A 17,801-nucleotide genomic window follows, 5' to 3' on the forward strand; every position below is an offset into this window, starting at 1 on the left:
TCACATCTGGACTACTTACAATATCCGACACAATGTAGGTTTAATTTTTTTCTGACTGACAAATTGACAACAAATGAGATTTGAAAGGATAACCCTGTGAAAGCATCCTAGAACAGGTGCATAAATGACTGAGACTTTGTGCTTAGTTTAAAGCACTTACAGTCTCTTCTATAATCTGGAAACTTAGTGTGTGTAATTGATTCTTTCTAGTGCCTCTCATCTGTTGCCACAGCCTTGCAGTCTGGCTTCCTTCCATATTGTGAACCTGTGTATCAGCGTTGTGTAAACCTAGTGCAGAAGACTCTAGCACAAGCTATGGTATGTGTTGTATGTATATATTATTTTTAATAGCTTTTCCTTCCTAACAATCATAATTTTAGAGATAGATATACTATGTACACACTTTTCAATCTTCAACAATAAAGGCAATGTTTTTAATTTCAGCTAAACAATGCTCAGCCAGAGCAATATGAAGCTCCGGATAAAGACTTTATGATTGTGGCTCTTGACTTACTCAGTGGCCTGGCTGAAGGGCTGGGAGGCAACATCGAGCAGCTAGTAGCCCGAAGTAACATCCTAACACTAATGTATCAATGCATGCAGGTAAGACTTGTAAGAGTGAATGAGTTGGAACCTGCTTCTTTGTGTTACAGGAAGTTAATTTCTTCTTATTTCTTGTAGGATAAAATGCCTGAAGTTCGGCAGAGTTCTTTTGCCTTACTAGGTGATCTGACTAAAGCTTGCTTTCAACATGTTAAGCCTTGTATAGGTATGAATGTTTCCTGCTTTGGGTGTGGATATCATAGCTGTCTTAATTGTTGTATTTTTATTAAAAACAAATTTCACAGAACTCCAATATAACAATCTAATTTAATAGAAATGTGCGCCCCCCTTTTTTTTTTAATAAATGTCATTGTGTAGCTCTTGCTGGTCTAGAACTTACAGAGATACAGCTGCCTCTGTCTCCCAGTGTTGGGATTAAAAGTGTTTACCACCAGGCCAGGTGTTGGTGGTGTACGCCATTAATCCCAGCACTGGGGAGGCAGAGGCAGGTGGATCTCTGTGAGTTCGAGACTAAGCTATCTATTCCCAGGTTTGTTTACTTCTTCAGAAGACTAGTTGTCCCTCTTTTTGGTAATGCTACCAACCATGATGGTTATTAAGTAGATAGTGGTTCTCTTCTGGATCACTTTTGCTGTCTGGGAATGTTTGTAGTATGTAGAGATACTCTATTTAGCATAGGTTAGTATTATTGGTGTTCATGGGTATAGACACATTCAGACAAAACACCCATATGCATATAAGATAAAAGTAAATGTGGGGGGCTAGAGAGATGGCTCAAAGGTTAAGAGCACTGACTGCTCTTCCAGAGGTCCTGAGTTCAATTCCCAGCAACCATATGGTGGCTCACAACCATCTACAATTCAGTCTGGTGCCCTCTTCTGATATATAGGCAGAACACTGTATATGTAATAAATAAATGAATCTTTGGGGAAAAAAAGTAAATGTGGTAGGGAGCTGCTACCTGAAGTATATTTAAACCTCATATGAAAATTAATTCAGTAGCAGGATATTACTTCATGTAGTTAAGACATCCGCTGTTGACAAGTTTACTACATAGCCTTATTTTATTATTTGGTTGTTATTTTGTTTTTTCCTAGCTGATTTCATGCCAATATTGGGAACAAATTTAAATCCAGAGTTTATTTCAGTCTGCAACAATGCCACCTGGGCAATTGGGGAAATATCAATTCAAATGGGTAAGGTTTTTTACCTTTGAACTATATACATTTATAGGTACTTTGATCGTTTTCATCACTGTTCTGTTTTGATTTTAATTTTTTAAGATTCTGAGAGAGTGAAGGGAAGGAGAAAGACTGACTTGTGTCATGTTATGAAGTAAGGAAAATGTTTTGTGGTGATTTCTTGATGTTAACTTTTTTCTTGTTCTCTCTTTTTGTGTATGATCTAGGTATAGAGATGCAGCCTTATATTCCTATGGTGTTACACCAGCTGGTAGAGATCATTAACAGACCCAACACACCAAAGACGCTGTTAGAGAACACAGGTACCATGTGACTGAAATGTTTGGTGAAGAGAAAATGATCTGCTTAAGTCTAAATCAAGATGCATAGAGAAACCAAAGCAAAGCTAGCATTTAAAATCCAGCTGCTTATTATTATCACATGTCATAGTTCAACTATGTTCCATAGCCAGTTTATAGGGACATTGAAAAGACTTGTTTCCATGTATTCCCTCTCTGATATGTATTCTTGCTAAAATAATTGTTGAGCCATATGAATTTTAAATTCAGAAAGTAACTGGGAAAAGAAATGGCTTTAAATATATATTTGCATATGGCCAAAAATAGATTGTAATTCAGCAGCTAATTAGCTCAATATGTCATATGTATTTTATATTTTACCATAAAATCTTTTTAAATCAGGAACTTGAGCAGTTCCTGGTAGGGTTTCTATTTTTGAGGCTGTTTCTCTTCTGCATTTATGTAAAGCATGTTGATGTTAAAGAATGCCTTCCATACAATAGCACACACAGGGTGATACATCTTTTTTCCTTCAACCCTCTCCAACAGTTGCTAATGTATATTTAAGTTTCATTTTTGTTCAGGCACATCTCTTCCTTTATATACTGAGGTAATAATTCTAGTAGTTTCTCATAGTCAATGTGAGTCCTACCACTTTAACTGGGTAAAGATTAAAATAAGGTTTTCCAAATATGAAAGTATTCAGAGGCATTTTAATTTGGTATTTTTAGTTATACAGTTTTACCCTCCTCTAACTGAAGTTTATAATGTTTATTGGTATGGAAGGAAATCTTTTAATTATGGAACAGTTATCAGGCTGATTGGCTGTATGGGTACTGTTGACTTCAAAGTAAATTAGATTTTCTTGTTGAAAGTGTAACAGTGTGTAGAATGGTTTGAAAATGTTGGCAGAGTTTTTTTTTTTGTTTTTAATCTTCCTAAAATGCAGTACCTATACATGACATTCAGAATGGAAACACTTGTTTATTATAAGAATATTGTTGTTGAACATAAAGAAATTCCTATTTATCTTTAAATGTGAATGCATAACTGCAAATAAATGTTGAGTGTAATGTATACTGAAGTTTCTTGTGGGATATCGGCTGGTGGACATCTTACATTTCCTTTACGAAATTGGCATGATCATACCTAAGTAACAGGAAAACTTGTTAATGAACTGAATCCCTGTGAGAACCACATGGAATTCATTAAGTTACTTTTGCCACAAGTGGCTACATAAATGATTGACTTCATTTCTTCCCCCAAAGAATGGGTTTAAACTATTAAAATCACCATATGTTTTAGCAATTACCATATTCTCAATATTTCCTGAAGCCAATTCTTTAGTGTGCTATATTTGCTTTTTCCAACTAGTATATCCTACACTGAACTTTTTCAATGGACCATCATCTGCTTTCTCGCATGTTTCATTGGATTGTTCATACTTGCCTGTTTAATGAGAATGTTGCATAGTTTTGTGTCTTTTGAACATAGGTTTTCTTTCTCTTGCTTCATATGAATCTGCTGAATTTTAGTATTATCTGTGTAGTTTGCTTCAAGTAATCCTTAAACATTTTTCTTTACCCTCCCAACCCCACCCTTTTTTTATGAAAGGTTAACCTGTAAGTTTTTGAGAGAACACCATTAAAGCACCTCATGGTTTGTTTTCTGTTTGTATATTTACCCGTTGTGTATAAATGTATTTATATGTATGTACCTTTGAATTGCAAGACCGCAGTTCTGAGTTGCAGCTCTTTTGGCTTTTTGTACATTTTAGGAATTCCTGAATTTTGATGAAGAATATTTGCCCACTTCAAGCTTTTTTTTTTTTTTAATTACGTAATGTACTATGCTATTATTATCTATTTTGTGTTAAGGCCTTTTGTAGCAAAGCTTTTTTTTTTCCCCCCTATAGTCCATATCCCCTGTCACTACAGTGGATTGCCTAAATTTCTTTCACTGGAACTTTATCTCATATGACTGGTGCTTCTACTTGAGTTATTAGAGATTTGTCACAATGGAGTTTGAAACACCAGAACAGTTTTTCAGTCTGTTCGTTCAACGGACACCGTGGTACTTAATGTCTGACAATTGATATTGACACAAGCAGCAAAGTTCCGCTACGAAAATTTGGGTTACAATCCCTAGGGATTTTTAAAGGTTGTAATCACTTTTTAAAAGCAAGCAAACAAGCAAACAAACATACTTAAGAAATTTTGAATTAATGCAGCTCCAGAGATTGGTGTTTGGATGAACTTAGTAAATATAATCACATCTACTAATAATTCTTGGGGAAGGATTTCAGATTCTGAAGTTTTGAGTGGCTTCAAATGAAGATTCTCTAAACCCACTCACACTAATTGCTCATCTTTTTACCAATACTTGACATTTGGGTGAGCGAGAAAAACACTTGATGGTTTTTGGTGTTCTCTCAATCTTTAGTTACTTTAATTCCTTTTGTTTTCCTTTTTCCAAGAGTATGCTATATATGTTGCTGCCCCTTCCATCAGGGGGTGGTAATAAACAGCACTGGTGAGATCTTATGTTTATTATCATACACAAATTCTGTTGGTTTCTGTTTCTGAGTTATTTGTTGTTTTTTCTTTATTTTTTCTCCTTCCCCCTCATTTGCTCATGTCTTGGTTGGCGTTTGGTGGTGTATAACCGTGATTGCGTTACCTTAGCAATAACAATTGGTCGTCTTGGTTACGTTTGTCCTCAAGAGGTGGCCCCCATGCTACAGCAGTTTATAAGACCCTGGTGTGTATTATTCAATCTTTTTTTTTAATTCATTTTTCTTCACTCTTTCTTTCTCTATCTCACTTGTAGATATATTTTCAGTTGGTTACAAAAATCACAATCCTTAATCATTGCCAACCATGTGACTAATCTTGTCCTATCAGGTTTGTGAGGTTTTTCAGTAGCATCGTCATGTATATTTATTTTATGTTGTGGCTAACAACTAATTGATGCATGGGATAAGATTGTCACATGCTTGCTGTGTTTAAAAGCTTGATTATACATAAAAGCATTTAAATATCCACCAAAAAAATTAAGATGCATGCAAATTTTATAAATTTAGGTTTTTGCATTACGTTTCTTTTTTTAGAATTAATTTGGAAACTTGGATTGCATTAAATACACGTTTAAATTTGTTACATACAAAATCTTATTTGCTTGTTAATGTCAGAGTTAAACATCTATACCATAAGTGTATAGCAATAGTTTATATTGTGACACTATAGCCTGTGTTCTGCTTCTTTCAATTGATAATTTTTCAACTCAAATCATTTTAGTAGTGTTTAATGGAATACAAGTCAAAAGAATTTTTAAAATTAATTTGGTAATATGCTATCTTTGTCTCAGGCTGACTAATAGCTTAAGTAAGAAAAACCAACTGTCTATTTTTATGGATTCAGTCTGTCAAGAAACTGTGAATTTCACTGTTGATATAAGATGGGTCAGACATACAGGAATATGAGAAACTGAAAGTCAAGCTTTCTGAAAATGTAGTATAATCATTATCTCTATTGTGGTGCCTATTCCATTAAATACTGTCTATTAGCATTATGTTGAATCTGCTTTTTACTTTAAATACTGAACTCAGTTCTGTAATTCAATAGGTGTACCTCTCTGAGAAACATAAGAGACAATGAAGAAAAAGATTCAGCATTCCGTGGGATTTGTACCATGATCAGTGTGAATCCCAGTGGCGTAATCCAAGTAAGGTGTTTGCAGGGGTTTGTTTTCAGTGTACTATGTGCTAAATATGTCATACCGTGGCACACATGGGAAAGTCAGCTCTCTCCCTCCAACAAGTGGTTCCTAGAGACTGACCTAGATCTTAAGGCATGGCAGTGCACCTGCTGGATTTCTCAAGTCTTACTTCATTGAGTAATAGTAATAGCAGACTGGGAGAGGACGGTTATATTGTTGTCTTCTGCTGGAGTAGGCCTTTTCGTGCACATGTAGACCTCATTAATTTACTTTGTATGTGCCTCCTGTCCAGTTTACTGGGTTATTCTTTGAAATTGTTTTGAAAGCTTATCATTTATTCTGTTTCCTAAGTTCATGCTATCTTTAAACATTTTTTAAATTATAGTTATCATTTTTAATTTGTATTTTGCCTTGCATTTATGTCTATACACCTTGTGTGTGCTTTTGTCCTTGGAGGCCAGAAATGGGCATCAGATCTTTTGGCATTGGAGTGTAATTATGAGTAACCATGTGGGTTCTCGGAATCAAACCCAGGTTCTCTGGAAGAGCAGCCAGTGCTCTTAACTGCTGAGCCATCTTTCCAGCCCCTCTGTAGAAACTTAATTATTTAGTGGCATGTTTTCTAGGAGCTCAGTAAAATGTTCCAACTGCAGTTTGCCAGACATAACTCAGAAAAAAAAAACACTGAATTCTATACCACATGCTCAAAATACAAAACACATGTTTGGAACCCTAAATTAAATACTCAGCATTCGTTTGTTTGGTTGATTGGTGGGGTTTTGGTTAGTTCATTGTTCCTCTCCAAGTGCAATGGTGTTCTAACCCTAAGCCCTCTCTCTAGATACTGGTTGGTTCTTTTGAAGTAGGCTCTCACTGTCTATGGCCTGTGGGTTCTAAGATATGAATTGAGGTCCTCTGCAAAAGCAGCCAGTGCTCTTAATTGCTGAGCCATCTCTTCAGCCATGTATTTAAATTTTTAACATCAAATGTAGATGTTTGGATAACTTGAAGACTCCAAATTTGAAGAGCATGAGCTTCATGCAAAAGGCATTTTATTTGTTTTCTATCTCAAGATGGTTGTTAAATTTAATCCCCTTTGTCTATCTCAAACTAGCATGTGGTATAAATCAGGTGATTTCAGGTTGTTTACAATTTAGGCAGGACTGTGTTATTGTTGACTTTATCTGGTACTTTCAGACCATTTCTAATGCTAAATATGTGCTAGACTCGGTTTGCTCTTGTTTGGTAAATTCCAATTTGGTATAAGTTACTAGAAGATAATGAGTAAATAGAAATGTTAAACAATCACTTCTAAATACCTTAGTGGTCTTAGTTGATTTTAAATGTTTTGGTTTTAGCTAAGTATTGTGACAAGCTCTGAAGTTTACAGATGTGTTTTTACTGAATTTGGTAAATATAGTAGCAACCTAAAATGCCTCTTGCTTGTTACAGGATTTTATATTTTTTTGTGATGCTGTTGCATCATGGATTAACCCAAAAGATGATCTCAGAGACATGTTCTGTAAGGTAACTAATCAGCATTTATGACAGTTAATTCCCAGTTGAAACACTTAAGTTCCACTTTATTTTAAACTTAGCTTCTCCAGAGAAGTATTGGTTGACTGTGTGACCTAAATCCTTAGCAAAGAACTTAAGATATGAAACTGACTCATGCTAGTATTTTCCTAATTAATAACACAGACTCATATTGTCTTATTATTGCAACTGTTAAAAATGACTTGAAGTTCTCAAGGTGAATTTGGAATAGAAATTGAAACATGAACAGAGTAAACCTTCACAAGTGCCTTTCACAGGGATTGAGCCTGTGTTCTTTTTTTGTTAGTACTCCCTTCTGATTAGTTATAGTCTGAACTCAGCTATAACAGAGTTAAAATACTGTTATATGCTTGAATCACTTGAAATTAGTGACTATACTTAACAGTCAGAAGCCCAAAGCTTGAATATCACTCAACGTTTTTTAAAAAATTATCCATTAGATGGGTTTTATGTTTGTTTGGTTTGACTTTTTTGCTTTCTGTAATTTGATATCTGAGATTTCTCGAGTGTGTCATATTGCTAAAGACACTTCCTGAATTTTAAACTTAAAGCATGGGGGTAGTTTTGGTCATCATAGGGTGTAGAGCTTAATTAACAAAGTTGGAAAATTACTGCTTTGAAATGGAAATCATAACTAACATCAGTAGTGCTTGATTTCTAAAGCTATACATATCTGAATTTTGTCTTTATTCTTAAATTAATAGTTTTTTTACTCTTTGCAGATCCTTCATGGATTTAAAAACCAAGTTGGGGATGAAAATTGGAGGCGATTCTCTGACCAGTTTCCTCTTCCCTTAAAAGAGCGTCTTGCAGCTTTTTATGGTGTTTAATCTAATACACTTAAGCTGCAATCCCAGAATTAGGGGTAAGTTACACATTGTAGAAATTTTTAGAATGAAAGTTTTTAAAGTATTAATGAATACTACAGTCAGATTACCCCCTCCCCAATATTAGATAAACAGAAATCCTGGTTAGTACACTGGGTTGATTTCTATACATTATTTCATCCCTCTCTTTCCTTTTTAGTTTTGCCCTGGTTTGGTTTTTCAAGACAGGGTTTCTCTATTGTTTTGGAGGCTGTGCTGGAACTCGCTTTGTAGACCAAGCTGACCTAGAACTCATAGAGATCCACCTGCCTCTGCCTCCCGAATGTTGGGGTTAAAGGCGTGCACCAGCACTGCCCGGCCTTGATTTGGTTTCTATCCATTATTTTATCCCTTTTATTTCTTGTTATCTTTTGCCCTGCATGGGCAGCATTCACGGGATGGGCATGTGCGGGGCAGGGGTCAGAAGTGGTTCTTCTTAAATGTAGCGAGGACAAGGGGCTTAGTTAGTTGTGACCTTTAAGGAAACAAAATTTAGAAAATTCTGGAATTTGATGACATATAATACCCATTTGTTAGGCACCTAGCAGCTACCCAGAATTCTTTTATAGTTGTTCACGGATGGCTTTCTCTTGGTTTGAGAGCTAGAGGGCCAAGTGCTTGGGTTCTTGTTCTCAATAGTCTCTGTTCGCATTTTGAGATGAATGCTGTGTCTGCTTAGCTCCAGTTCCCTCATCAAGTTATGATGGGGATTAAACAGTATGTGGTGTACAGTAACAGAACTTGGTATGTTTGCCTTACACACAAAGTTGGCTCACTGTATGAACCAATGGTGAGCTAGTAAATATTCTTAGGTTTTGAACAAGACTTGAGAACTATCTATCTGACTGTCAGCCAGCCACAGGATACACTAAATGTGTAGAAATGTGTACTATACCACATTGAGGTACTCTTTACAAGGGTTTGGGGGGGGGTTGTTGCTTTATTTTTTTGCTAACTGCTAATTTAATCAGCATGAAAGATTTCATTGTCTAAGTTACTAACCTAGAAGAGAGTAGAAATGAATTCATAGACTCAGGCTGTCTAGGCCCTCTATGTATTGTTCGATTTTAGAGATGAATCCTCAGCTCCAGAGTTCTGAAGTGTTTGATTTACTTTCTTAAGCCATGAGAATGCAATAGAGAGAAATGACTTAACTTTAAAGAGTTCGCATTGAGCTAGTAAATTTGTCATTGTTAGGAGATAACTGTGATGGTACTACTTCTGGAATCAGGTAGGAAATAATTCTTTACTAGATTTTAAAGTAGGTCAGTACCTTTTTTTTTCTTGCTTCTTTATGCTCAAATGTAGAAGCAGGAGAAAGGAGTTGGCCAGTTAACCTCCGAATTCATACGAATATTTACAAGTGTCCAAAAGTTTGGCCTGAATGGTTAGTAGTGTTTTGTAAAGCGATCACTCTCAGATATTGGTTTAACTATTCCAATAATCTTACTTTTGATTTCTTATTTCTCTCTTATCAATTTAAAACATCCACATCAGCAAAAAATTAAATCGCCTGAGACTATAGGAAATACCCAAAATAGGGTTGGAAGGATGGCTAATTAAGAACATCAACAAGATGGTGTTAGGAGGCTAGAGAGATGGCTTAGCAGTTAAGAATACTCTTTGAGTTCAGGTCCCAGCAACCACATGGTGGCTCACAACCATCTATAGTGGGATCTGATGCCCTCTTCTGGCGTAAAGATGTACATGCAGGCAGAACATTCATATATACATAAAATGAATAAATCTAATTTTAAAGAAGATGGTTGTTAAATTCTCCTTTTGGACATTGCCAAATGTTCTGACCCCAGTAGGGTAAAAAGAGAATTTGTTTCCTTAAACATTGGATATATTAGAAAAGCAGGTGATCCTTTAATTCCCTGTAAGGAAAGTGACTATCTTAAATTGTGATTTCATCTTTAAGAAAGTAAAGTGACATTATGCAGGAAATTTTCAGTTTGTATGAGACCCATTCTGTTAAAAGAACTAAAGATAATAACGTTATGCAATGCAGAATTCATCAGTATGAAGCATTATATGCTGTGTGTCTCCAGTGTGGGTTCATGTTCATATCCAATGCAGGTAACTGTTCAGTCTCAAAAGAACATACCATGATCTTTGGCAATTTGTCCAATTTCTTATTTTCTTTATAGGTAAAGGTAGGATTGTTATTTGACTGGTTTTATGCTCCCTTGGCTCTGAAAGAGAGGTGGGTATTAAAGATAAAATTGGTTTTGTTTTTTGCAGGTCCATCAGTCTTGGAGACTATAAGGGAGCCTCTGCACCCAGGGAAAATGTTACCCTTTACAGGGGGGAAGGGTAAACCAGTAGGGAATACAGTACAATCCCAACCCTACTGGGAGGGGCGGGAGGGAGGTGTTGCCGTCACTGTATTAAGTCGATGTTGGGAAATGTTTTAACATCTGGAGCCTTTGTGGGTGGAAATCTGTCTCCAATTACAACTCTGCACTGGATGTGAAGACGCAAAACTATTCAGTCTACTCACAGAACAGTACTTTCTGGAATATTATGGGGAATTGTACCTAAACAAGAACCACATAAACAATGCGTAGGGCTGAGGACGAGGAGGAAAATCCTATGGTCCACAGCAAAGGAAACCTGAGAGTGGGAAGCTACAACAGTAAGGAAGCTTTTTTCATTAAAGGTTTTTATATAAAATTTCCCACATTACGGGGCCTTGTTTTGCATGCTGATGAAGAACTACACAAAACTAACAGTTAAAATCAGCTTGCCTCCCCTAGTAGAAACAGGTTCTTGGACGTTACAATTTAAGGTACCCCCAAAAAGTTGGAAATAAAACGAAACAAATTTGAACAATGAAGCACCCTGTGAGATGCCAACGAGTCACTCCTTTTACCTTTGCGGGCTGGGCAGGGAGGGAGGAATAAATGGGGTCGGGGTATCAAACTAAAGGTGACATCTAATTTTACATTAAAACGTTAGTGGATATAATTTCATGGTTGTACTTCTTAGATTTAATTTCTAGGCCAACACGTTATCTTAAGGTGCAGTTTAAGGTTCAGGCATGCGCTCTGGCTCATAGTGATTGAAAGTGATGTAAATTAGTGGGACCGTAGCATGCTTGCATCACATAGAGTGCGGTTGGTATTCATTTACCTATGTTGCGCCAGTTTGGGTTGCAGTTTACCAATTCAGTAGCCCTGCATTTAAAATTACTTTAAGATTTGTGGATTTTATTTTTATTAAGAATATAGATATATAAAGTACTGTAGTTTACAGCTAGGCCTTGAAATATCTTTTTAGGATCTGTTAGGAATAAGATTGGTATTGTATTGTGTGTAACCTGCACAATGTGGAAAGCTAATATACCTGTGCAAAACCTTTGCCTCTGTGCTGTCAGTGTGGTGTGCTTTCTGCATGGTTATATACTACTAGTGATTTTATCAAATTTCAAATTACATGGTAAAAGATCTGTAAGAGGCTGCATAAATGTTAGTTGGCACATAAAGACAATTGTAGAAGTTGAAACATGATTGCTATATTCAATGTTTATTCCCACTCAACATATTGCCTCTAAGCTTTCCTCTTTTTGTTCAAAGCATGATCTTAAAGATATGTTTAAGTTAGTGGATGTAATGCAGGGTTCCTACACTGTATTGGCGCATGTTGGTGGCCCTTTGTGCCCTAAGTATATGCACACAGGGTGCAAGTTCAAAGCTACAGAGTGAGAGTTGGTTTGGATCCTCTTCATTTCATTTGTTTGACTTTCTGTTATTTTTTCCCCTCTACTTACATGTATTCCTGTGAATAAATCCTTGTTAAGTTAACCCTTTACTTTTCCTTCCATGTGTATTTTCTTATATACTGTGAATGTGAAGACCCTAACTGGTACACTTGATCTTATGTCCATATGAAAGTGCAAGTCTTTATTAGTTTGGATTGCCTGAGCAGTGTGTATCCCATGATGATGAAGGAAAATGGAGAGATTTATCTTTTTAGCTCTGCTGGTCAGAGATAAAGCCACACCTTTCCATTTTTCAATGCTGCATATTTAATCTGCAACAAAAAGTTAAGCCATAACAGCCTTTTTATATTTTAATTTGTCACCTTTGCATTGCAGAATAAATACAGAGTAACCGTTTTTATAAGCAATTGCTCCTCTTTGCATGGTTCTGTTCTCTAAAAGTGTTGACTGATAAGGCCATTGCACTGAAGTGTGAGCTGTGTGCGTGTGACTTTATAAAGTTTCAAAACATTTCACATGCATGGCAGCATGCAAAAAGGTTGTGTATATGTTTGTTTTAACATGTTCTTTTACCTTCTTGCCTTCTATTTTGGCTTTGCAAATTTCAGTCTATAGGGCCTAAAATAAAACCATCTACAATGCCCAATCATTTCTTTTTTAAATTCAAGCTAGATTCTAGGATGTGTGGCATTTCACTTGTTAGTACGCTTACCTTACTGGGAGCTCAAATTTTGCTTCTTGAGTTGGCTTTAATGCCGGAACAGAATAGCTGTTTTGTCCTTGGATTATAGTTAGTATATGCCCTGTAGTGTTTCAGATGCTTTCCAAAACTTAACATAGGAGGTAATAGTCTTGCATAAGTAGTAAATAAAGAAACAGCCAGATTAGTCTCATAACATAATAAAACAAATATAAAAACTTTCAATAGTTATATGAACCTGTGATTTTTAAAAATCTGTATTAAATAAAATTGACATTGTCACCTGTCTGAGATTATATTTCCAATTTGGCAGTTATGCAGCACAAAAACAAACAATATTTTGTTTTGTAGTAAATTGATTTGTTTCTAAATTTATAATAGAAAATTAAGTAAAAATGACTGACAACCTAAGAGTAGGGGTATTATCTTGTATAGTTTCCTTGTTGAGGTTATTATTTCTTCCTAATTTATATTATATTTCAGACAACATAGTATAGCACAGGAATTTGCAGAAGCCATTTAAGGTTTTTTTTTTTTTTAGGTAAACACTGAGTTAGCATTTATTATTTTGATGAAACATAACACATCATGGGATATATAAATATATATATAAAAAGCAACTCAGTTCTTGTGGTGCAGTCTTGATAGCTTTGAATGTTGACTGAATGTCTGTGAGATTGTTAGTTTGTCATTGTTACATTCCAGTGTTTCTGCCTCTTGGCATGCTTAAAGCGCGGCTTCCTCCGCCTGCTCCTTTCACACTAAAATGCTGGTAGTGTGCTCAGCTACAGAGATAGCCGCTGCTGAGTGATGTAGATTTTCTACTTGAAATTTTTATGTTGTAGGAACCTCAGGAGGTCAGTGTTTACTGTTTTATATATGCCTTCTTTTCCTGTTTGAGCTTTTCTCTTTGAAGGATTCTAACAGAACAAAAGCTGCTGATCAACCTAAGTTGGAAACAGAAAGTGTGTTTAGTAAAATTTAAATGCATACTTGGCAGTTCCATGTTACAGCCCATTAGCAAATGAACTTAGTGCCACAGGTGTTCATTTATTCAGGAAATAATTTTGCTTTTTGTATTGTCTAATCTCTTTAATGACTTCATACTGTGTAAGAAAAATCACTTTTGTATTGTTTGTTGGTTATTTCCAAAATAATCAACTTGTAAATACCCTTAGAGCCAGTTCTGATGCTTACATTATTGCTACTTGATTTTGTTATGCAACTTAGATTTCAGATCTTAAAACACTTACCAAGCCATTACATCTTAAAACAAAACAAGTAGCATACATTTTGTAATTAACATTGATGAACACTGTGATTTTTTTGGTTAAGACTTTTTCATTGATCTGAATTGCTTAAATTGCATATATTGTAAAATAGAGTCAGATGTATATTTTAAAATAATTTCAACTGACTTTCCTCTTACTGCTTTGTCTACTCAGTTATATTCAGATACAAGTTTTATCTCAGGTGAATATCCTTGTATCATTTTGCTTTGGTGACATGTTTATAAAGAAAGATCATCGTACTTAATCGTCTTTGGAGGTTTGTGAGTTGTTGTTTTTATGTATTTTATTAAGAATGTTCCCAGTTAGTCTGATATTCTCCCTGCCCCCCAATTGTTCTATCAGACTGAGCAATACAGAAAGCTCTCCACATTTGGTATGTAGATTTATCTGAAAATGAGTCTAGTTTGGTCCTCCCCTTTTCCAAACACTCAGAATACAAAAGTGGAACCTTTTCTTCCCTACATGAAATTCTGTTTAGTTGAGGTGCCAGAATTAAATTACTTATTGAACTCTTGTCTCAATTTAACACCTTTGCAATGAATTTTTTTTGCTTCATATAGTTAATTATATTCATATTGAATGTATTAACAGATACCAGAGCAAAAGCATTCTTCCCAAGAGAAGAGTGTGTTGTGTATGCCTGCAACCCTAAGTTCTTCCTTTGTTAGTACTTCAGGTGCACACAGCTTTGCTTACGGAGTTACTTTTGCAAATATTACAAGGCAGGGAGACACTAATTGTTGCTGCTAGTACTGTTTAATAAAGTAGGCATTGGAGTCTATAAGAAAATTAGGGTCTGTGGTTAACAGCCTGGGATAATTAGGATGGAAAAATGTGCAGTAGTGACTTGTGTTGATAACAATATTATCTAGTATCAATACCATGCAATAGCATTGTATATCAATTAGTGCACTTCGTAATGTATTAAATATGGCAGTGCTTCTAAGGCCTCTTTAAAGTTAAGTTTCACATGAAAGTTAGTTTCTCTTGCCTGTATGCTTTCTAGGCATCTAGAAACTAACTTAGGCTTGATATAGATCTTCTCCCTGTTGGTATTACATATATGTAGATAATTCTCAATGCCTAATTATTATACTTATACAATTGCAAGGTATAAGCTTAATTAGAGCAACTGCTTTTGTGGTTTGTATCCCAGAGTGTATTGTGTTGAAATAAAAAGATGCATAGCAGCTGAATGTATGCATGACTTTGAGGGAAGTTAAAACTTGTTTTCTTTTCCCCACCTCTATACATTAAATCTAAGCCAAATCTATTTGCCAATAGTAGATCACTAATTATAAAGCTAGTAGTTTTCCTTTTAGTAGGAGTTTTTGTTTGCCATACGTCACTCTTACTGTGGCTTGGTATTAATGCAGGATTATCTATTTCACAGGTATAGTCATCTTGCTAAATGCCTGCTATAACATGGTTAGCCTGTAAGGCAGTGTTGTCCCTCCTAATGTCCACCTCATAAAGGGGGTTCCACTATATTTTCCTCATTTCTTTTTGTCACTACTTTCCTATGTGGATATATAACCAAACTGAGCTTCATTGATTTTTTTTATGGAGATAATAATTAGATAATACTATGTAATTAATTTTACTGAATAGATTATCATCTTAAGAGATGCTTAAACATGGTAAATCACTTCATGTTATGAAAGTTTTACACTTAATATTCATGTTAACATTGGGTGCAATAACTTAGTAGTACTTGCTTAGTTATAAATAACTGGATCTTTCTGCTGACAACTTAGGTTGTATGAGTTACGCTTAAAAGCTTTAAAATCTGATGTTTCCTGTACCTGCCACACTATGTTAGAATGTGTCCTTCAAACATATCCTCCTGCAACTTCTCAAACTGTACTAAATTGATATTTCTTGAAGTCTAACTCTGTGCTAACAGATCTTCATTTTAAATAGAATACGGTTTTAATTTTTGATAAGCTGCTGAATTTTAAAGAGAGTTTTTTGGGGCCACCAAATATTTTGGATCATGCAGAGAATATATATTGTACTGTAGTAATTTTGTATTTACATTTGTATGATGTGACATAATAGATGTGAATGTTAATCACTGCTTGACTATGTTAATAAAGTTGTTTAACTATAGACGTTGCACTCTGATTTTTAATGGAAAGAAATTACCTTTTTTGTTCTCCCCGATTTTGTGTCCTATTAGGTTTGGTGGGGTTTTTTGGGCGGTGGGATTAATGTGCTATTGTGTGATTTTTTTTGTTGGTTTTTTTTCCTTTAGCTTACACATTAGTGACCTGTTGTTATCTGAGCGACTTTTTTTTCTTGGTCATGTACTACAGTAAAAAGAAACTTCTGCATACATTTTAATTTAACTACTATTAATGCTTTTCAACTCAAGCTGCGGAGAATAGTGACGATAACTGCTCTGCCAAATGAGATAAATAAAGGTGATGCTGTGATGCAAAGAGCTGATGGTTGAGAAGGCAGCTGGTCCTTCAGCCAACCGGGGCTTGTGGGTTCTCAAGCCCTTTCCTCTTCGGGTTGCAATCAACTAACATAATTGCATTTACCAGTTAAAACATTCTAGAGTGTGTGCATACATAGCTGTAAAATGGTCTTTTTAACTCAAGATATAGAACATTTTAGAACAAGAAAGGGCCTGAGACGAATGATTGCAGCTCAGAAATTTAAGAAGTAAAGCTTGAATTTCTTTGCTTTTGTTAAAGATTTTGAAGTAACACATTGTGTTCACAAGAATGAGTTGGAACTGAGATATAGTATTCTCTGAAACACCTTGCAGAAGGAATTTAAGAGTCCATTCATTGTCTGGGAGAAAGGATTGTAGGAGCCAGAGGGGTCAAGTACTCCATAAGAAAACTCACATAATCAACTAACCTTGGCCCATAGGAGCTCACAGATACTGGACCAACAACCAGGAAGCCTTCATGGGACTGACCTAGACCCTCTGTATATATGGGACAGTTGTGTAGCTTGGCTCTCTTGTAGGACTCCTCTGACAGTGGGAACAGGGGCTGTCTTATGGGTTTTTAGGACCCTACTCCTAATGCTGGGTTGCCTTGCCCAACCTACATGGGGAGGTGCTTGGTCTTACTGAAACCTGATATGCCATGTTTTGTTGATACTCATGGGAGACCTGCTCTTTCCTAAACAGAAATGGATGGAGATGTGGACTGGGAGGTGAGAATGGGGGAAGCGGGAGTTGGTAAGTGAGAAAATGGGTTGTTCCATTTCTGAACTGGCATTTTGTAATGCATTTATAATCTGAGATAATATTACTTAGGGGTCATGGTTAAGGTAGCAATGGAACTGTACAGGTCTTGGGTGGATTTTCTTTATTGTGCAGTTGACAGTGGGAGCTACTCAGTGACTGTCACATGTGGTCCTTTATCTCTGAGTCTTGTGTTTATATAACTGTAATGACTTCCTGAAATGTCTGCAGTTTGCAGGTGACCATCTGAAGTGTAATAAAGCTTAATCCACTGGCAGTGATGTGAAGATTGTTAGAGTTGCCACCTTGAGATTTTTGTCCCAGCCCCTCATGGAGTTCATTTCTATAAATGTTCTTCCTGTGACCATTTCAAGCATCCCTCCTCAATATTATGTTGGTGAATAAGAAGTGCAACAACTGCACTCAGAGGCAGAGGCAGGAAGATCTCTAAATTCACAGCCAGCCTGATATACATAGTAGGTTCCAAGACAGCCAGGACCATATAGATAGGCCCTTTCTTAAGGAAGGAAGGAAGCTAATTGGGTTTTATCAGTAGTTTGCTTTAATGCTTTAGAGTACATATAAGTGTGGAGTGTCTGCATTGTTTCTAGACACTGTTACATCCAGTCTCGTCAGCTGATGAGAATGCACGTTGATGTAGCTGCATAATACTTGATTTAGTTTACAATT

General features: G+C 35.9%; 1 protein-coding gene across 2 annotated transcripts in view; it reads left to right on the plus strand.

The window, feature by feature from the left end:
- Window positions 1-16,015, plus strand: part of Tnpo1 (transportin 1) — an 86,195-nt gene extending 70,180 nt beyond the window's left edge. For both annotated transcript variants that reach the window (XM_040729107.1, XM_005065616.4), the window contains exons 16-25: window positions 211-318; window positions 445-603; window positions 682-769; window positions 1,662-1,760; window positions 1,973-2,068; window positions 4,729-4,804; window positions 5,668-5,767; window positions 7,214-7,288; window positions 8,041-8,183; window positions 10,432-16,015. In XM_040729107.1, coding sequence (XP_040585041.1) covers window positions 211-318; window positions 445-603; window positions 682-769; window positions 1,662-1,760; window positions 1,973-2,068; window positions 4,729-4,804; window positions 5,668-5,767; window positions 7,214-7,288; window positions 8,041-8,148 — 909 coding nt within the window. In that variant the 3' untranslated portion in view covers window positions 8,149-8,183; window positions 10,432-16,015. The remainder of the gene's footprint in view (window positions 1-210; window positions 319-444; window positions 604-681; window positions 770-1,661; window positions 1,761-1,972; window positions 2,069-4,728; window positions 4,805-5,667; window positions 5,768-7,213; window positions 7,289-8,040; window positions 8,184-10,431) is intronic.
- The last annotated feature ends 1,786 nt before the right edge of the window (window positions 16,016-17,801 follow it).

This window comes from Mesocricetus auratus, unplaced genomic scaffold (assembly GCF_017639785.1).
Source record: "Mesocricetus auratus isolate SY011 unplaced genomic scaffold, BCM_Maur_2.0 Super-Scaffold_100020, whole genome shotgun sequence".
NCBI classification, from domain to species: Eukaryota; Metazoa; Chordata; class Mammalia; order Rodentia; family Cricetidae; genus Mesocricetus; species Mesocricetus auratus.